This window comes from Centruroides sculpturatus, unplaced genomic scaffold (genome assembly GCF_000671375.1).
Source record: "Centruroides sculpturatus isolate CEXI.00-Female unplaced genomic scaffold, Cexi_2.0 scaffold174, whole genome shotgun sequence".
NCBI classification, from domain to species: domain Eukaryota; kingdom Metazoa; phylum Arthropoda; class Arachnida; order Scorpiones; family Buthidae; genus Centruroides; species Centruroides sculpturatus.
The window spans coordinates 828,676-850,637 of NW_019384420.1; the positions used below are offsets into that span (position 1 = coordinate 828,676).

Consider the following 21,962-nt stretch of genomic DNA (forward strand, 5'->3'; position numbering starts at 1 on the left):
AATTCGAATTGGTTCGATTATAGAACGATTGTAAACGTTCCAGAAAATTGATCAAATTGAAAATAGTTCGTTTGACTGGACGTAAAAATTCTCTAATTAGTCTGGAAACGGGGACCTAATTCTTGCATTCTGTGAAAACGGGTAAGATTGGCTATAATGTAATTATCTTAATCTTCACTATCGTTACTTTTTGCCCACAAATAAAAACCCAGAGAAGCGGGTCTAGTATCTTATAAAATTAGGAATATTTTCGAAAAGGATTTTTTATGTAGAAAAATAATTTTTAAAAAATGTTGCCACAAGGTGGCCTACTCGTTATGTGACTGTGTAGTAGACAGTGGGCAAGCGTAACTGGGGAAAAAAGGGGGAGGAAAGATCAGCGAAATACGTTTGTAAGGAAGGATTACTTCGAAAGACTAATATGTAAAATTTAATTTAATTGTTAAATCAATTTCATTAATTAAACGTGATTGTAAGTGTATGGAAGAAATTTTAAAATTGTTTAAACTCATCAAAAAGGCATGTTTTTAAAATAACGACCTTATATGTTTGTTTGTTTATACTGTTGTAACTTGTGAACTTTTATTTTAGTTGGCTGAAGAGGGGCAAGAAATGCCCGAAACGAGAGAAATACGTATCAACTGAATAAAATTTAATTCTGTGATTTGCCAAGTGTCTGTATACATACAATGAATAATTTGTGTTTGAATTTAAAAAATTACTGGCACGATTTCAAAAATACCAGAATAATTTCAGTTTTAAAATGTCTGAATTAAATCAGTTGTTGAGATTTTTCTAAACTTTATAATTAAAAATACAGTATCGGAAAAGGAAAATTATAATCAGAATTGATCAGGAAAGTAGACACGACATTATTCAATATGCAAATATGCAAACAAGAAAAGATCTAAATATTATTTATTATTTTTTACACGTAAATCTAGGTGATACACAGATATTCCAAAAAAAAAACCATTGGCAAATTAATCTTAAAAAAAGTTGCATGCTTGTCAGTGGAGATACAGTCAGTAAAAATATACTATATAACGTTTTTTAAAACTTGATAGAAATTTAGTTTGAAACATCTGTACAGGAAATCCGAACCGATAGAAAACAAAAACGGATATTCCTGAAAACCATTGAGAAATTTAACGTACTAACATTTATTTAGATAGGAAACAAACATTTAAAATACAAGTATAATAGTGTGATTTGTTAAATATTTGTATCTTTTCTACTGATATGTTATCCTATTTTTTAGAGAATGAGACTAAATCAAAGTTTATAGTTGCATTCCATGTCGAAATATTGCGAATTAAGATACTACTTTTTCTTCGTATGATTTTTTCAAAACTTTTAGAATAAACAGTTATAAATAACGGAAAATATGAAGCACATTTTAACATTTTGGACTGAATATTCACCAATTTAAATTTGTTATCCATTTTCAATTATCGTTTATTTCTTATCGATTTTACTAGTGTATAGTTGAGAATCTAATACGTTTACTTTGGCAAAAATATTAAAATTTTACATTAAAAGGAACAATTTTCATTACGAAATCAAAGTACATGTATAAGAGCAAATGGTGTAATGTGAAAAAAATCTACGGTTACAGTTATACGTTAACTAAAAGCAAAAGAATTCAAAAAAGACTGCTTATTCGTTAGTGTTAACATAAAAATTGCGCATCACTTCCCAGTTAAGTAAATGCAAAAAATAAGGAAGGATCCTACAAATCCAATAAACTAACAAGTTACACTTACAAGTTGCTCTGCATTGTATGAGCATAGTATCAATAGAAGGGAAAGTAAACTGTTTTATGGAAATATATTTAAACTATATTTTATAATTTCCTCACAATATTCAAAATTTATGCCATTTTCATACCCGGATGACAAATATATTGTTTACGAANATACGTATCAACTGAATAAAATTTAATTCTGTGATTTGCCAAGTGTCTGTATACATACAATGAATAATTTGTGTTTGAATTTAAAAAATTACTGGCACGATTTCAAAAATACCAGAATAATTTCAGTTTTAAAATGTCTGAATTAAATCAGTTGTTGAGATTTTTCTAAACTTTATAATTAAAAATACAGTATCGGAAAAGGAAAATTATAATCAGAATTGATCAGGAAAGTAGACACGACATTATTCAATATGCAAATATGCAAACAAGAAAAGATCTAAATATTATTTATTATTTTTTTACACGTAAATCTAGGTGATACACAGATATTCCAAAAAAAAAAACGATTGGCAAATTAATCTTAAAAAAAGTTGCATGCTTGTCAGTGGAGATACAGTCAGTAAAAATATACTATATAACGTTTTTTAAAACTTGATAGAAATTTAGTTTGAAACATCTGTACAGGAAATCCGAACCGATAGAAAACAAAAACGGATATTCCTGAAAACCATTGAGAAATTTAACGTACTAACATTTATTTAGATAGGAAACAAACATTTAAAATACAAGTATAATAGTGTGATTTGTTAAATATTTGTATCTTTTCTACTGATATGTTATCCTATTTTTTAGAGAATGAGACTAAATCAAAGTTTATAGTTGCATTCCATGTCGAAATATTGCGAATTAAGATACTACTTTTTCTTCGTATGATTTTTTCAAAACTTTTAGAATAAACAGTTATAAATAACGGAAAATATGAAGCACATTTTAACATTTTGGACTGAATATTCACCAATTTAAATTTGTTATCCATTTTCAATTATCGTTTATTTCTTATCGATTTTACTAGTGTATAGTTGAGAATCTAATACGTTTACTTTGGCAAAAATATTAAAATTTTACATTAAAAGGAACAATTTTCATTACGAAATCAAAGTACATGTATAAGAGCAAATGGTGTAATGTGAAAAAAATCTACGGTTACAGTTATACGTTAACTAAAAGCAAAAGAATTCAAAAAAGACTGCTTATTCGTTAGTGTTAACATAAAAATTGCGCATCACTTCCCAGTTAAGTAAATGCAAAAAATAAGGAAGGATCCTACAAATCCAATAAACTAACAAGTTACACTTACAAGTTGCTCTGCATTGTATGAGCATAGTATCAATAGAAGGGAAAGTAAACTGTTTTATGGAAATATATTTAAACTATATTTTATAATTTCCTCACAATATTCAAAATTTATGCCATTTTCATACCCGGATGACAAATATATTGTTTACGAATATTCCAGAAATTTTACAATCGACAGATGACTTGGCACATACTTGTGGAAATGTGCCAAGTAGTGTTAGTTAACAAACGAAAGTATGCAAGTCATGCGTTGATTAGGAACATTTTGATTTAAAATTTAATTATTATTCTTATATTGTAGTAAAAAAGAACTAGAATCTATACTTTTTATAGATTGGATATGTCAATTATTTTGTAATGATTTTTCGATAAAATTATTTTGGACAACTAGAAATAGCATAATAAAATTACATTCGATACGTCATCGTTAATTATCTGCGCCAATATTTAATAATTTGATTAAGTATGCACGGTTTGCTTCTGGACTCATACAACACCTTCCTACCCACGCTCGAGTCTGACTCGAGCAAGTGCCATAGCGTTACAAAAATCCGGGCGTGAGGACCCCCGAGAAATTTTTTTTTTTCAATTTTTGGAATGTTTTTTTAGGTCCAAATTTTTACAAAATTTTTTCCCGCGCGAAAAAATTTTATCATGATTTTAATTTACCTTTAATGACGCACGATTCACGCTTTATTGCTTTTTAATTGTTTTTTAATGGGATTTTTTTAATCAAATTTAATTAATCGTTCTAAAGTTGTAGTGCACGGATTTGACTTCGGTAAAGTTATTTAAAGCTAGTTTCTGATATCAAAAACTACCTCCAATAGTTTTTAATTTTTTTAATTAATAGATTTTATTATATATAAGTTTAATTAAGTCGGGGGGTCGGAAATCGCAATAAAAATTTTAATTTTTTAAAAATATTTAAAAATATAGGTCTAGCTAGTATTCAACCTACTTTANTGGAGCTGGAATCGAGAAAAAGGAACGAAAACTAATCTTTATGTAACAAGGAATTATAATTATAAAAAAAACAATTTTTAAAGCAAAGGTTTAATCAATTTTTGTAGCTGATATAGGCCTAATAATTATTTAAATAGATAATTAAATATACAGTAAATAGAAAAATTATTGAACTAGATTTATAACCCATACACATATATTTTGTGTTTTTTAGATCGATCTTAGTAAGATAAAAATCTATTATATGGACGAAGCGGGTCACCCGTTCTGCACCCGAGTCACTTCTGAAATGAAACAGGCTCAAATGAAGGTAAAACTGTAACAAAATATAAACATTGGTATACTGTAACAAAATATAAATATTTTCCTAAAATTATTATTTTCTTTGAATTATGTGCCTTATTTCGTAAAAGCTACTAGAATAATAATAATAATAAACATATTTTAAATTCCATCAGAAGTTAGGAATTTACAGTCAAATCTCGATATAGCACTCTTTTAAATAGTACCCTCGAGGTACCGAAGAATACGAGTGAATGGATGTTGCCCATAAATCTATAGATTGTCAAATATATGATTTTGCATTGCAAACGACATTGTTATTGCGAAATCGTACGACTTTCAAACTGGAACTCGCGTATAGTCTTCATTCTCATTGAGGTACTTCAGTTTCCTTTAGTACCAGCCCGATTCACTGACACTATATCGAGTTTTGACTATTTGTTGTTTTTTAATTTATAGAAATATTAATAATGGGTTCATCATCCTCATATAAATTCTTTGAGCAATATGTTCATAATGTAGATAACAAAACTCTTAGGAAATTAGGATAAAATTTACTGCTTTACATGACTAACTTACATAATTTTGTAGTAAATAAATTTACATTACTATTAATTTTTAAATTTTTATATTTTTTTAAAAAATAGGTTATAAATTATTTCGAAGAAACTTACAACATTAAAGCTCAAAAACTTTCCTTAAAGCAAATGTATTACTCTGCGGATATATTTTTGGCAAACATGGCGACTGTTCCTGCGAAAAAATTCACAACTCTTATGTCAGGAAATGGCAAAGACATAAACATTTACTTCGAACTAATCAAATGGTGCTTGAGAGTATCTAAACACACGCTGCCGTGCCTAATCTACGCTATCGTTGAAAAAGTAAACTCCAGTGTGCCTAAAGAAAAGCGTAATCGATTTTTAGCCATGACCGAAGAACTTAAGAAAACATTGGAAGATTTGCTGGGCGAAGACGGGATATTTCTCTATCCTCCCCACCCGGAAACGGCCATTTATATTCATCAACCAGTTTTCAAGAGTCATAATTTTGTTTACGCGGCCATTTTTAACGCTGTCGGTCTTCCGGTAACCTCGTGTCCTTTAGGATTGAATTCTAGAGGGTTGCCATTAGGAGTACAAATTGTCGGAAGTCTCAACAACGATCTTTTGACCATAACCGTGGCAGAAGAATTAGAAAAAGTTTTCGGTGGATGGAGAAATCCGAATTTGTAGCGTTCGAATAATTCAAAGAATTATCGTGAAATTTTAGAAATTAAATGAATAGAAAAATTTTCTATTTCGTGATAATCGTTGCTATAAATGAATAAGAAAGAACGAAAGCAATACTAATAGTATAATTTGTTTGTATTATTTTGAAAATATTTCATATAGAAATGTTAACTCTATAAATATTTTGTACTTTTGTTACATTATTTGCATAATAAAACGGATAATATGTTGTACGTTATTCTATGTGTCCGTTTGTAATCTTCAGATTCAAACTTCTAATGTTAGTGAGAGAACTTTATTAAATTTATCGGCATCCAAATAGAAAATGCATTCGATTAAAACTTGCATTTGAGAAATACACCGCAATATACATTACCGCCCTAAAAGTTTTTCAGAGATAGCAACATCTTCGTTCGATCCTTTTTCATTAGTATTCATTTTAGGAGCTTGTAATAATCATCACTTCTGTTACACAATTAACAGAAGTTTAAAATATTTGTATTCGTTTTCTGGAGCAATGCTCTATGTACTGTACATTTTAAAATATTTATCGCGAGCTTCTCGTCAGCTGTTCTATAGACGGCAGTGAGGAATATATCCTATAAATTAAGGTCCGTGTATGTAAAACTTTTGTAATGTAGGTGACATATAATAAACCACACGATATATGTTTACCAAACCCTCAAACCAAAGATATTACCCTCAAACTTATTTCCTCGACATTGCTTTCTGGAGCACTTATTCTTATAATATCATATTGGTGGCGAGACAATTTATCATCCACCAAAGCAACTAGGGCATCTTCACCTGACATTAGCTGTGATTGCTTTGGACTTCCTGTTGTTATCTCTCTCAGAATGTTTCGGGCTTGTGTTTGTCCTTCGACTCTTAAGCACATTTGTGTGGTATATGTTAATAAAGGCATAGGAGTAGAATCTCTTAAGGCTTTTGTTTTTAATTGTTTTGTTTCCTCAGAACATAATTCAAATAAAACATCTGGGCGACCACGTTTATTCTCTATAAGTCGAAAGAAAGAAATCGATGATGCAGCCATTCCTTGTTGTTTTTCTGAAAATTTTAATCGATTCTGCTTGCTTCATCCAACGAGATAATCCAGTAAATGCGACAGTTTTCTCTTTCAATCTTTAAAATAATTTTTACCAGAGTCATGCTGTAGATTTTCTCAGTATAATGCAAGTCTTCGAAATGCCGCCCCTTAAATGTTTTTAATGCCACCTGATGCGGCCGCCTGCATCATAGCACGGCACGGCCCTGCTTTTCACGCACATATTGAATTGTTGAAAAATTACTGCTCAAACCAACGAGCTAGAATATACTACATAGAATGGTTGTGACCGTGATTACAGCGTTCTTGGTAGCAACGACAAGTACTATCGACCGCCATTTTATTTTAAGTCTGTACTTCGTGTCGGGCAGAATTGTCACTTTATTTAGAATCTATTTTTTTTTTTTCATTTAAATCTAGATTGTTTCATCTCGAATTTAGCTATTTTCTACATTTTATGTCTTCAAGGACTTTACTCTCAGCCAAATTATTGTTTATCGTGTACGCAATCAGTCTGATCCGTACCATACTCGGTAAGTTGTTGATTTTTTTGGACTGTTTTTTTTCTTTTGAAATTTATGAGTAGTGTTTTCGTGTTTTTATTTTAGTTATAGTTTGTTTGTGAAAATTTTTATTTCAACTTGTAAAAATATTTACAATGAAAAACAGCCTCATACATAGGCCTACATTCATACATATCCACGGATTTTTTTTTTTTTTTACTTTTTTGTGTTTAGGGGTCTCAAAACGTGGAGATTTATTTGCAAAACACTCGGATTGTCAAATTTGACGATTCCAATACTTTCCCTTGTTGTGTATACCTAACAGCCGAGAAAATAAAAGGGAAATGTTAGTGTTTTGGCGTCTATTTCCTTTAATATCTCAGGATGGGGCATTGATTAAAGAACGATATTTGGCACGGTAAGTTTTGTATAAGGAGCATTGGTGCTAATAAATTTTGGAATGCGGGAGCCGAGGGAATGGGAAGGTAGATGGGATCACGTATCATATTTCGAGTATGGCTTGACTTAATGAAAATTTTACACGTTATTGGTATTTACAATATTTTTAAAATCACAGTGAAAGTTGTTTTTAATAATTAATAATATAAAAATTATTCTTTAATAACATCTAGTAATGGATAGCGCATGAGACTCAACTTTGAGCTGGTATCGTAGTTTTTTAAAGCTTAAATATGTTTTTAAATGGAGATTTTTTTAATCATAATTCAACAAAATTATTCCTTTTAAACTTTTATTATTATATAACTTTATGTTCTAGTATAAAGAAAATTATTGGACTTCCTAATGGTCTCCTTAAGCTCCTGTTCCAGCGCCAGGAAAATTGAGCAAGAGCTCTTGCCAGCTTTTTTATGTATAATAATTTAATAAAGCAAAATAATTTTTAAAACTTTTATATAGATCTATCAATAATCATAAAATTTACATATTTAATAATAATTTATTAACGTGAATTAATCGATAATAACTCAATGTATTTTGTTTTTATTAGTTAAAGTCGGTGGATGTTATAAAAGCGTATATTACGAGGATTCGAGAAGTAAATCCTACTTTAAATATAATTTCGGACGAAAGGTTTAAGGATGCTCTACAAGATGCAGAAAAAGCGGACCAATTCATCGAATCAGAGAAAAATTCTGTGAAAGTATTAGAAGATTTATATCCATATTTAGGAGTTCCGTTTACTACTAAGGAATCGATGTCAGTTCAAGGTATTTTATTTTTATTTTTAGTAAACAAATACATTTATAATTCAAAAAGTCAAACCAAATTAGACTTAAATCATTCTTCGGTTATTAGGCCACGGGACGTATTTGAAAAATTATATAATGGACAAAGTACAATATATATAATAACATAAGAAAAACTGTTCTGCATTTTACAATCCTTCCATTTGAACTTTAAACAGAAAATAGAGAATGTAATTAGAAATTGAGATTCAAACAATTTCTTTTAAATGTACATATTTATATAACGGATATACACTGTATATTTACATATAATTCGATCCTATTATTTAATTAATATTAACAATAACAATATTATATACATAAACTTGATACATTGAACTTTTCTTTACAGACAACTTACTTCTTATTTTTTTATAAAATTCAGTCAACAGAAATAATGACAACAATAAAATTTTTATGTATTTAATTTCTTAATTGAGAAAATTTAGAACGAATATTAGAATTCCGTTTTATATCTCAATGTGACTTTGGGAAAGTCAATGCGTGTAATGAAATAGGAAGAGTAACAAGAGTAACCGAGCAATCAGATATAAAGAAACACGATTCCCACGTCGATGATTTCCCAATAAGGTCATCGTCCAGCAGCAATGTTTTGTAATTTAATACTGTTTTATTCAATATATCACACAATATTATAATATTTATTTTGTTTACATTGAATTTCGTGATGTCTCGTGCACAATATATTCCACTCCCCATTACAAGAATGAGAATGACAAAACAATAACAAAGCAAAAAAAATTACTTGGAATATTAAAGACATTAATATATAATACAAATATTGTTGTGATTTATACTGCGAATTAACACAGTTCTTGTAAACTATATTTAAATATCCACATAAAAAATACATATTCGTAAAATGCAGGATATTTGAGATATTTTAAAATTTCTCTGAAACATCTGATGCAAGACTAAAATGTAAGACATGTTCAGGTAAAAGACGTCTTAAACACTCTTATTAAGTAAGTAATTTCTTAAAATAACAATATTTGATATCTCTCTTCAGGAGCGGATCTAGGTTTTTCGGGGCCTAGGACTTACTGAAGTCCAATGGGCCCCATTTTCTGTTAATACAAATAATACTATAAATTATCATTATTATTATATTATTATCAGTGCTAAGATTTTTATGAATATTCTAATAAGAGATTACAGTTACAAAATCAGCATCGTTGCACAATTACAGTATATTTATACAGTCTCTCAGTATCATTTTAAAGTTTCGCAATTTGGTACAGTTATTAATAACTCTGAACTTCTAGATCCTTGGTTCTATCGCGAAATTCCCAAAAGAGTGATACAAAATTTCAAAAAATAATTAAAAATATTAATCGTTTCTCTACTTTTTAATGTTATTTGCATATTTTTATATAAAAAGCTGCAACTATTTAAAATTACTTATCGTTAAGAGCCTATCTGATTCGTTGGCGTGCCATTCGCTCGAATAGATCCAGAACCAGTCATCTAGGTTTAAGTAAAATTTTTGAACTTGATTAAGTAAGCATGTGTAGTCAGGTGTCAAATTACTCCAAAATTGAATAAAAATAAAATATTTAACAAGGACTTTAATCTGGAATGGAATTAAAAATAACTTTTCCATCAAAAAGCTAAAAGAAACCATAAAACGTCAAATATTTACTTTTTAATGACCCAGATAAGTTAACTGTTTTATTTCACACAAGCACAATATTTGACAAATTGTCGTAGTATATTTATAAGGAAACGTATTATCAAATAATTTTCAGTTTAACTGGAGCAAATTCCAATCTCAAATTTCTCTGTAACCTTCGGATCATTGTTAGTGTTATGGGATAATGCAAAGCGGTTCAAATGTCAGTTAATATTTCTGTTGTCGGATACATTAGTGAAAATATGAATTGTAAACTGTGGTTTTTTTGTCAGTTAATCATCGGAAAAACTAAATTCAAACTAATCAAATTTAACTATAACGTAAACTGTATCGTGTGTACCATCAATTTTGTAGAGTTCTAACCTCGGCTATCGTATAGGCTTACTGATATTTTTTAAAAATTCAATGCAAGTTTTCTAAAATTTTAAAATATTTTATGAATAATTTTCCAGATATAATTAATTATTTAATAGTAATTAAAGAATAACTAACTAGTTATCATTTTCATCTGTTTCGTCTCTTCTTACCGTTCTCCAGGCATGAAAGAACCTTTTTAATCACACCCATTGTGGATTGGTTAAGCCACAGGACCAGGTTGGGTTCGGACCTCGATATTTACAGAATTATGAAAAATTCCTAAAGTTTCTGACCTCAGAAACTAAAATTACAATGTTTTAAATGTTTTGTGTATTGGTTTATGCGCTGTTATGACCTAAGCAAGCGGTTTTGTGATCAGGAGTAAACGTTTTTCTTCTTTTTATTCTGCATTATGATAATTAATAGTTGTTTTGAAATAACTAGATTTTTGTAATAGTTTAAAATTTACTTCAAATAAATTATTATTATTATTTTTTTAATTTTTAGGAATGCTGAATACCGCAGGCTTGTACAGTTCTAAGGGCAGAAGAGCATCGAAAGATTCCGACACCGTAGTACTTATGAAAAAAGCTGGAGGAATTCCGCTGGCTGTTACCAACGTGCCAGAGTTAACTATGTGGTGGGAAACATACAATAATGTGTACGGCAAATCTAGAAATCCGTACGATCCTAGAAGAATTGTCGGTGGAAGCAGCGGTAAGAATATTCACCGATTTGTAGTAAATTCTTTATTACATTTGTGTTAAAGTAATTCGAAACTGTTACATTTAGGAGGAGAAGGAGCTCTTTTAGGTGCTGGTGGTTCAGTAATTGGCATTGGTTCGGATGTAGGAGGTAGTATTCGTATACCATCGTTTGTGAATGGCATATTTGGTCTTAAGCCAAGCAAAGGTAAGAATAGTTCTTATAGTTAAAAAATACGCATTAAGATTATATTTATATTTTTTTTTATAAACATTTATTAATATATTTTTATTATTAGGTATCGTTTCTAACATAGGACAAGTACCGGACAACGGTCATCTATATGATGATTTTCTCTCAACGGGACCAATGTGTCGTTACGCTACGGATTTGTTACCTATGTTAAAAGTATTGGCCGACAAAAATGTATCCAAACTTAGACTAGATAGGAAGGTTAGTTACGTTTTTAAAAGACAATAATCAAATAATTTATCAGTCATGGACCATAACACTATATACCCATTTTTATGGTTCCGACTCACTTTTCCAGAAGCTGTTTTCCATAGTCTTAGTACTGTACTGTAAATAAAGGTTTTACTTCTAAAACGAATTTCAAGTATATAACATCACACATTTGAAAAAAAAGCATATATTATATTCATACTTATTATTTGTTTTAAAACATTTTAAAGTTCAAAAGCCAATGAAGACAAAGTTCTTTGCCAGTAAGAATTGTCCTTTTTCATACCACAGGAACACAAAATCATTTCTCGACCTTTCAAGGTCCCCTTTGAAAAATGTAAAAATATTGGTGGGGGTCATTTTTTGATGATCGTTACACTTTTTCTCTGTTATATATGTAGTAGCCAGCCAGGAAAGTAAAATTGTTAAGTCATGTGTCATCAGTTAGAGTTTAAAAATTATAGTTTGTATAGCAAAAAAACTAAAATAAAAAAGTTACTAAAGTATATTCATAATTAAAAGGAAATAATTAAATAAAAAAGGAAAAATTTTTCATTTAAATATTAAATTCAGTCTTCATAAAAATCATCTTTTATACAATAGATTCGGGACAATTTCGAGACAATTTCGGGAATTTAGTCAGACAATATGGCGACTCAATACGTGCGGTAAACTGATGTGATGAGAGTTGTGACAGAAACTGTTGTATATATGCGAGATATGTATAAATATTGGAGCTGGAATCGAGAAAAAGGAACGAAAACTAATCTTTATGTAACAAGGAATTATAATTATAAAAAAAAACAATTTTTAAAGCAAAGGTTTAATCAATTTTTGTAGCTGATATAGGCCTAATAATTATTTAAATAGATAATTAAATATATAGTAAATAGAAAAATTATTGAACTAGATTTATAACCCATACACATATATTTTGTTTTTTTTAGATCGATCTTAGTAAGATAAAAATCTATTATATGGACGAAGCGGGTCACCCGTTCTGCACCCGAGTCACTTCTGAAATGAAACAGGCTCAAATGAAGGTAAAACTGTAACAAAATATAAACATTGGTATACTGTAACAAAATATAAATATTTTCCTAAAATTATTATTTTCTTTGAATTATGTGCCTTATTTCGTAAAAGCTACTAGAATAATAATAATAATAAACATATTTTAAATTCCATCAGAAGTTAGGAATTTACAGTCAAATCTCGATATAGCACTCTTTTAAATAGTACCCTCGAGGTACCGAAGAATACGAGTGAATGGATGTTGCCCATAAATCTATAGATTGTCAAATATATGATTTTGCATTGCAAACGACATTGTTATTGCGAAATCGTACGACTTTCAAANCAAATATATTGTTTACGAATATTCCAGAAATTTTACAATCGACAGATGACTTGGCACATACTTGTGGAAATGTGCCAAGTAGTGTTAGTTAACAAACGAAAGTATGCAAGTCATGCGTTGATTAGGAACATTTTGATTTAAAATTTAATTATTATTCTTATATTGTAGTAAAAAAGAACTAGAATCTATACTTTTTATAGATTGGATATGTCAATTATTTTGTAATGATTTTTCGATAAAATTATTTTGGACAACTAGAAATAGCATAATAAAATTACATTCGATACGTCATCGTTAATTATCTGCGCCAATATTTAATAATTTGATTAAGTATGCACGATTTGCTTCTGGACTCATACAACACCTTCCTACCCACGCTCGAGTCTGACTCGAGCAAGTGCCATAGCGTTACAAAAATCCGGGCGTGAGGACCCCCGAGAAATTTTTTTTTTCAATTTTTGGAATGTTTTTTTAGGTCCAAATTTTTACAAAATTTTTTCCCGCGCGAAAAAATTTTATCATGATTTTAATTTACCTTTAATGACGCACGATTCACGCTTTATTGCTTTTTAATTGTTTTTTAATGGGATTTTTTTAATCAAATTTAATTAATCGTTCTAAAGTTGTAGTGCACGGATTTGACTTCGGTAAAGTTATTTAAAGCTAGTTTCTGATATCAAAAACTACCTCCAATAGTTTTTAATTTTTTTAATTAATAGATTTTATTATATATAAGTTTAATTAAGTCGGGGGGTCGGAAATCGCAATAAAAATTTTAATTTTTTAAAAATATTTAAAAATATAGGTCTAGCTAGTATTTACCCTGCTTTAAACCTTTCTCCTCCCGAGACGTCTATGAGAATGCCCCGGGAAATACGACTCCAGCTGTTCTCAAGGTCATCCAGCTGTGTAAACAATGACTCATCGGTGTCAAATTTCGCGGAAAGGCGAGACAAAGGAAGTTAAACTTTGAAGCTTTTTCTTCAAAATTAACGCATTTCTTTCGTTTTTTTTTTTAGTTTTAAGTATTTTTTATGCTTAATTAAAAATTCTAAAAAAATGGGCGGCTCAAAAGGGGTTAATGATTATTACACAGTCTGCATTTTTAAATAATGGTTCCTAAAATAGAAAGTAATCTAGAAAACATTATAAGAGCAAGTTATCAAGTTATTGTAAGAGGCTTTTTACAGACTGGAAAACTCTACATAGTAGAAAGAGATTTGTGGCATCTCCGAAACACATTGGAGAGAGAATAGTCATTTTGATACAATTGACCACACGATATATGTTTCAGGTACGACCAAAAATAGAAGAAATGGAGTGGCCTTTGTTATCGACAAATGCCCAACAAAATTTGTGGAAGACTATGAACCTATCAACGACCGCATAATCAAAATTACAATATCTTCCAGGCCAGTAAAACTTCATATTATTCAGGTTTATATGCCTACTTCGGCTGCTTTGGACACAGTGTACACACAAATTGAAAATATCATCACAGAAATACCACAGAAGGACTTATTGATAATAATGGGAGATTTTAATGCTAAGATAGGCAATACAGAAAATGACGATAATCTACGGTGCATTATAGGAAAATTTGGACTGGACACCAGAAATGAGAGAGGAAATAGACTCCTTCAGTTTGCAATAAAGAACAGTTTTTCAATAACTAATACCGTGTTCAAACACCATTATCGGCGTCTTTCTACTTGGACCTCACCAACAGGTGAATATAAAAACCAAATTGATTATGTCTTAATAAGAACAAGATGGAGATCATCAGTTAATAATGTCAGAGCAAGACCCGGAGCATTCTGCAACTCTGATCATAAGCTACTAAAAGCGGAAGTAACATTAAAACTCCATACAACAAAAAAATCAAAGATCAACCCAAGACTTGAGACTACAGCTAGTTCAATCTTACAACAGACTCTCCGAAATTTAGACCCTCCATTCTTTACAAATAACCCATATGATTTATGGACACAAACAAAAAGTTGGATTTTAACTGGAGTACAACAATGCACCACACAACATCGACCACAGAAAAAGAAACATTGGTTGAGAAATAGTACCCTTGAATTAATAGATGAAAGGGAAAAAAATACTAACTTCAGATAGCGTTACAGATGAAAAGAAGAAAGAGCTAGATAAAAGAATCAAAAAGACTTATAAGAAAGTCAAAAATGATTATTTCGACAGTATATGCAGTGAAATTGAAGTCCATGCAATTAATAATCAGATTCATGAACTTTACGATAAAGTTAGATATCTAGCAAGAGAGTCCAAACCACGCACACAAATAATTAAGAATGATAAGGATAAAATCATAACCGATGCGGAGGGGATTGCGGGTGTCTGAGGAAGTATTGTGAGAAATTTTATAAAGACACTGGTCAAAAAGAAATGGTAATAATCAACTTCAAAATGGATGAACAAGAGAAGTTGAACCATCTATTTTTAAATCAGAGGTAGAAAAAGCCATAAATACATTAAGAAATCACAAAGCTCCGGGACCTGACAACATAACCTCCGAAATTTTAAAAGCAATGGAAAACTGGGTGTTAATATATTTCATAAAATCTGCTCCTTAATTATGAAATCTGAGAGATGGTCAGAGGAATTTATTCCGATTTATAAAAAAGGTGCACCAACAGATAAGTCTACCGCTTCTTTTGGAAAATTTTGCCATTTATTCTTTTGAAATCTTCGCTTGCTGGTTGTTTCAGGATCCGAACACAATTAACAGAAGTTTAAAATATTTGTATTCGTTTTCTGGAGCAATGTTCTATGTACTGTACATTTTAAAATATTTATCGCGAGCTTCTCGTCAGCTGTTCTATAGACGGCAGTGAGGAATATATCCTATAAATTAAGGTCCGTGTATGTAAAACTTTTGTAATGTAGGTGACATATAATAAACCACACGATATATGTTTACCAAACCCTCAAACCAAAGATATTACCCTCAAACTTATTTCCTCGACATTGCTTTCTGGAGCACTTATTCTTATAATATCATATTGGTGGCGAGACAATTTATCATCCACCAAAGCAACTAGGGCATCTTCACCTGACATTAGCTGTGATTGCTTTGGACTTCCTGTTGTTATCTCTCTCAGAATGTTTCGGGCTTGTGTTTGTCCTTCGACTCTTAAGCACATTTGTGTGGTATATGTTAATAAAGGCATAGGAGTAGAATCTCTTAAGGCTTTTGTTTTTAATTGTTTTGTTTCCTCAGAACATAATTCAAATAAAACATCTGGGCGACCACGTTTATTCTCTATAAGTCGAAAGAAAGAAATCGATGATGCAGCCATTCCTTGTTGTTTTTCTGAAAATTTTAATCGATTCTGCTTGCTTCATCCAACGAGATAATCCAGTAAATGCGACAGTTTTCTCTTTCAATCTTTAAAATAATTTTTACCAGAGTCATGCTGTAGATTTTCTCAGTATAATGCAAGTCTTCGAAATGCCGCCCCTTAAATGTTTTTAATGCCACCTGATGCGGCCGCCTGCATCATAGCACGGCACGGCCCTGCTTTTCACGCACATATTGAATTGTTGAAAAATTACTGCTCAAACCAACGAGCTAGAATATACTACATAGAATGGTTGTGACCGTGATTACAGCGTTCTTGGTAGCAACGACAAGTACTATCGACCGCCATTTTATTTTAAGTCTGTACTTCGTGTCGGGCAGAATTGTCACTTTATTTAGAATCTATTTTTTTTTTTTCATTTAAATCTAGATTGTTTCATCTCGAATTTAGCTATTTTCTACATTTTATGTCTTCAAGGACTTTACTCTCAGCCAAATTATTGTTTATCGTGTACGCAATCAGTCTGATCCGTACCATACTCGGTAAGTTGTTGATTTTTTTGGACTGTTTTTTTTCTTTTGAAATTTATGAGTAGTGTTTTCGTGTTTTTATTTTAGTTATAGTTTGTTTGTGAAAATTTTTATTTCAACTTGTAAAAATATTTACAATGAAAAACAGCCTCATACATAGGCCTACATTCATACATATCCACGGATTTTTTTTTTTTTTTACTTTTTTGTGTTTAGGGGTCTCAAAACGTGGAGATTTATTTGCAAAACACTCGGATTGTCAAATTTGACGATTCCAATACTTTCCCTTGTTGTGTATACCTAACAGCCGAGAAAATAAAAGGGAAATGTTAGTGTTTTGGCGTCTATTTCCTTTAATATCTCAGGATGGGGCATTGATTAAAGAACGATATTTGGCACGGTAAGTTTTGTATAAGGAGCATTGGTGCTAATAAATTTTGGAATGCGGGAGCCGAGGGAATGGGGAGGTAGAGGGGATTACGTATCATATTTCGAGTATGGCTTGACTTAATGAAAATTTTACACGTTATTGGTATTCACAATATTTTTAAAATCACAGTGAAAGTTGTTTTTAATAATTAATATTATAAAAATTATTCTTTAATAACATCTAGTAATGGATAGCGCAAAGACTCAATTTTTCAACTTTGAGCTGGTGTCGTAGTTTTTTAAAGCTTAAATATGTTTTTAAATGGAGATTTTTTTAATCATAATTCAACAAAATTACTCCTTTTAAACTTTTATTATTATATAACTTTATGTTCTAGTATAAAGAAAATTATTGGACTTCCTAATGGTCTCCTTAAGCTCCTGTTCCAGCGCCAGGAAAATTGAGCAAGAGCTCTTGCCAGCTTTTTTATGTATAATAATTTAATAAAGCAAAATAATTTTTAAAACTTTTATATAGATCTATCAATAATCATAAAATTTACATATTTAATAATAATTTATTAACGTGAATTAATCGATAATAACTCAATGTATTTTGTTTTTATTAGTTAAAGTCGGTGGATGTTATAAAAGCGTATATTACGAGGATTCGAGAAGTAAATCCTACTTTAAATATAATTTCGGACGAAAGGTTTAAGGATGCTCTACAAGATGCAGAAAAAGCGGACCAATTCATCGAATCAGAGAAAAATTCTGTGAAAGTATTAGAAGATTTATATCCATATTTAGGAGTTCCATTTACTACTAAGGAATCGATGTCAGTTCAAGGTATTTTATTTTTATTTTTAGTAAACAAATACATTTATAATTCAAAAAGTCAAACCAAATTAGACTTAAATCATTCTTCGGTTATTAGGCCACGGGACGTATTTGAAAAATTATATAATGGACAAAGTACAATATATATAATAACATAAGAAAAACTGTTCTGCATTTTACAATCCTTCCATTTGAACTTTAAACAGAAAATAGAGAATGTAATTAGAAATTGAGATTCAAACAATTTCTTTTAAATGTACATATTTATATAACGGATATACACTGTATATTTACATATAATTCGATCCTATTATTTAATTAATATTAACAATAACAATATTATATACATAAACTTGATACATTGAACTTTTCTTTACAGACAACTTACTTCTTATTTTTTTATAAAATTCAGTCAACAGAAATAATGACAACAATAAAATTTTTATGTATTTAATTTCTTAATTGAGAAAATTTAGAACGAATATTAGAATTCCGTTTTATATCTCAATGTGACTTTGGGAAAGTCAATGCGTGTAATGAAATAGGAAGAGTAACAAGAGTAACCGAGCAATCAGATATAAAGAAACACGATTCCCACGTCGATGATTTCCCAATAAGGTCATCGTCCAGCAGCAATGTTTTGTAATTTAATACTGTTTTATTCAATATATCACACAATATTATAATATTTATTTTGTTTACATTGAATTTCGTGATGTCTCGTGCACAATATATTCCACTCCCCATTACAAGAATGAGAATGACAAAACAATAACAAAGCAAAAAAAATTACTTGGAATATTAAAGACATTAATATATAATACAAATATTGTTGTGATTTATACTCCGAATTAACACAGTTGTTGTAAACTATATTTAAATATCCACATAAAAAATACATATTCGTAAAATGCAGGATATTTGAGATATTTTAAAATTTCTCTGAAACATCTGATGCAAGACTAAAATGTAAGACATGTTCAGGTAAAAGACGTCTTAAACACTCTTATTAAGTAAGTAATTTCTTAAAATAACAATATTTGATATCTCTCTTCAGGAGCGGATCTAGGTTTTTCGGGGCCTAGGACTTACTGAAGTCCAATGGGCCCCATTTTCTGTTAATACAAATAATACTATAAATTATCATTATTATTATATTATTATCAGTGCTAAGATTTTTATGAATATTCTAATAAGAGATTACAGTTACAAAATCAACATCGTTGCACAATTACAGTATATTTATACAGTCTCTCAGTATCATTTTAAAGTTTCGCAATTTGGTACAGTTATTAATAACTCTGAACTTCTAGATCCTTGGTTCTATCGCGAAATTCCCAAAAGAGTGATACAAAATTTCAAAAAATAATTAAAAATATTAATCGTTTCTCTACTTTTTAATGTTATTTGCATATTTTTATATAAAAAGCTGCAACTATTTAAAATTACTTATTGTTAAGAGCCTATCTGATTCGTTGGCGTGCCATTCGCTCGAATAGATCCAGAACCAGTCATCTAGGTTTAAGTAAAATTTTTGAACTTGATTAAGTAAGCATGTGTAGTCAGGTGTCAAATTACTCCAAAATTGAATAAAAATAAAATATTTAACAAGGACTTTAATCTGGAATGGAATTAAAAATAACTTTTCCATCAAAAAGCTAAAAGAAACCATAAAACGTCAAATATTTACTTTTTAATGACCCAGATAAGTTAACTGTTTTATTTCACACAAGCACAATATTTGACAAATTGTCGTAGTATATTTATAAGGAAACGTATTATCAAATAATTTTCAGTTTAACTGGAGCAAATTCCAATCTCAAATTTCTCTGTAACCTTCGGATCATTGTTAGTGTTATGGGATAATGCAAAGCGGTTCAAATGTCAGTTAATATTTCTGTTGTCGGATACATTAGTGAAAATATGAATTGTAAACTGTGGTTTTTTTGTCAGTTAATCATCGGAAAAACTAAATTCAAACTAATCAAATTTAACTATAACGTAAACTGTATCGTGTGTACCATCAATTTTGTAGAGTTCTAACCTCGGCTATCGTATAGGCTTACTGATATTTTTTAAAAATTCAATGCAAGTTTTCTAAAATTTTAAAATATTTTATGAATAATTTTCCAGATATAATTAATTATTTAATAGTAATTAAAGAATAACTAACTAGTTATCATTTTCATCTGTTTCGTCTCTTCTTACCGTTCTCCAGGCATGAAAGAACCTTTTTAATCACACCCATTGTGGATTGGTTAAGCCACAGGACCAGGTTGGGTTCGGACCCCGATATTTACAGAATTATGAAAAATTCCTAAAGTTTCTGACCTCAGAAACTAAAATTACAATGTTTTAAATGTTTTGTGTATTGGTTTATGCGCTGTTATGACCTAAGCAAGCGGTTTTGTGATCAGGAGTAAACGTTTTTCTTCTTTTTATTCTGCATTATGATAATTAATAGTTGTTTTGAAATAACTAGATTTTTGTAATAGTTTAAAATTTACTTCAAATAAATTATTATTATTATTTTTTTAATTTTTAGGAATGCTGAATACCGCAGGCTTGTACAGTTCTAAGGGCAGAAGAGCATCGAAAGATTCCGACACCGTAGTACTTATGAAAAAAGCTGGAGGAATTCCGCTGGCTGTTACCAACGTGCCAGAGTTAACTATGTGGTGGGAAACATACAATAATGTGTACGGCAAATCTAGAAATCCGTACGATCCTAGAAGAATTGTCGGTGGAAGCAGCGGTAAGAATATTCACCGATTTGTAGTAAATTCTTTATTACATTTGTGTTAAAGTAATTCGAAACTGTTACATTTAGGAGGAGAAGGAGCTCTTTTAGGTGCTGGTGGTTCAGTAATTGGCATTGGTTCGGATGTAGGAGGTAGTATTCGTATACCATCGTTTGTGAATGGCATATTTGGTCTTAAGCCAAGCAAAGGTAAGAATAGTTCTTATAGTTAAAAAATACGCATTAAGATTATATTTATATTTTTTTTTATAAACATTTATTAATATATTTTTATTATTAGGTATCGTTTCTAACATAGGACAAGTACCGGACAACGGTCATCTATATGATGATTTTCTCTCAACGGGACCAATGTGTCGTTACGCTACGGATTTGTTACCTATGTTAAAAGTATTGGCCGACAAAAATGTATCCAAACTTAGACTAGATAGGAAGGTTAGTTACGTTTTTAAAAGACAATAATCAAATAATTTATCAGTCATGGACCATAACACTATATACCCATTTTTATGGTTCCGACTCACTTTTCCAGAAGCTGTTTTCCATAGTCTTAGTACTGTACTGTAAATAAAGGTTTTACTTCTAAAACGAATTTCAAGTATATAACATCACACATTTGAAAAAAAAGCATATATTATATTCATACTTATTATTTGTTTTAAAACATTTTAAAGTTCAAAAGCCAATGAAGACAAAGTTCTTTGCCAGTAAGAATTGTCCTTTTTCATACCACAGGAACACAAAATCATTTCTCGACCTTTCAAGGTCCCCTTTGAAAAATGTAAAAATATTGGTGGGGGTCATTTTTTGATGATCGTTACACTTTTTCTCTGTTATATATGTAGTAGCCAGCCAGGAAAGTAAAATTGTTAAGTCATGTGTCATCAGTTAGAGTTTAAAAATTATAGTTTGTATAGCAAAAAAACTAAAATAAAAAAGTTACTAAAGTATATTCATAATTAAAAGGAAATAATTAAATAAAAAAGGAAAAATTTTTCATTTAAATATTAAATTCAGTCTTCATAAAAATCATCTTTTATACAATAGATTCGGGACAATTTCGAGACAATTTCGGGAATTTAGTCAGACAATATGGCGACTCAATACGTGCGGTAAACTGATGTGATGAGAGTTGTGACAGAAACTGTTGTATATATGCGAGATATGTATAAATATTGGAGCTGGAATCGAGAAAAAGGAACGAAAACTAATCTTTATGTAACAAGGAATTATAATTATAAAAAAAA

General features: G+C 30.0%; 3 protein-coding genes across 3 annotated transcripts in view; all 3 read left to right on the top strand.

The window, feature by feature from the left end:
• The window catches only part of LOC111619399 (fatty-acid amide hydrolase 2-A-like), a 19,549-nt gene extending 6,929 nt beyond the window's left edge, over nucleotides 1-12,620 (top strand). The window contains exons 2-6 of the mRNA XM_023361103.1: nucleotides 8,114-8,333; nucleotides 10,870-11,079; nucleotides 11,155-11,274; nucleotides 11,366-11,520; nucleotides 12,477-12,620. Coding sequence (XP_023216871.1) covers nucleotides 8,114-8,333; nucleotides 10,870-11,079; nucleotides 11,155-11,274; nucleotides 11,366-11,520; nucleotides 12,477-12,584 — 813 coding nt within the window. The 3' untranslated portion in view covers nucleotides 12,585-12,620. The remainder of the gene's footprint in view (nucleotides 1-8,113; nucleotides 8,334-10,869; nucleotides 11,080-11,154; nucleotides 11,275-11,365; nucleotides 11,521-12,476) is intronic.
• On the top strand, nucleotides 4,144-5,773 carry LOC111619398 (fatty-acid amide hydrolase 2-like). The gene is made up of 2 exons (XM_023361102.1): nucleotides 4,144-4,331; nucleotides 4,951-5,773. The coding sequence occupies exons 1-2, from the start codon at nucleotides 4,266-4,268 to the stop codon at nucleotides 5,536-5,538; spliced, it is 654 nt and encodes a 217-aa protein (XP_023216870.1). The 5' UTR covers nucleotides 4,144-4,265; the 3' UTR covers nucleotides 5,539-5,773.
• A 1,381-nt stretch (nucleotides 12,621-14,001) lies between the features above and the next one.
• LOC111619366 lies at nucleotides 14,002-21,923 on the top strand. The gene is made up of 7 exons (XM_023361074.1): nucleotides 14,002-14,020; nucleotides 14,184-14,963; nucleotides 15,010-15,155; nucleotides 17,744-17,963; nucleotides 20,500-20,709; nucleotides 20,785-20,904; nucleotides 20,996-21,923. Exons 1-7 carry the CDS (start codon nucleotides 14,002-14,004, stop codon nucleotides 21,175-21,177), a joined length of 1,677 nt encoding a protein of 558 aa, XP_023216842.1. The 3' UTR covers nucleotides 21,178-21,923.
• Nucleotides 21,924-21,962: the final 39 nt, after the last annotated feature.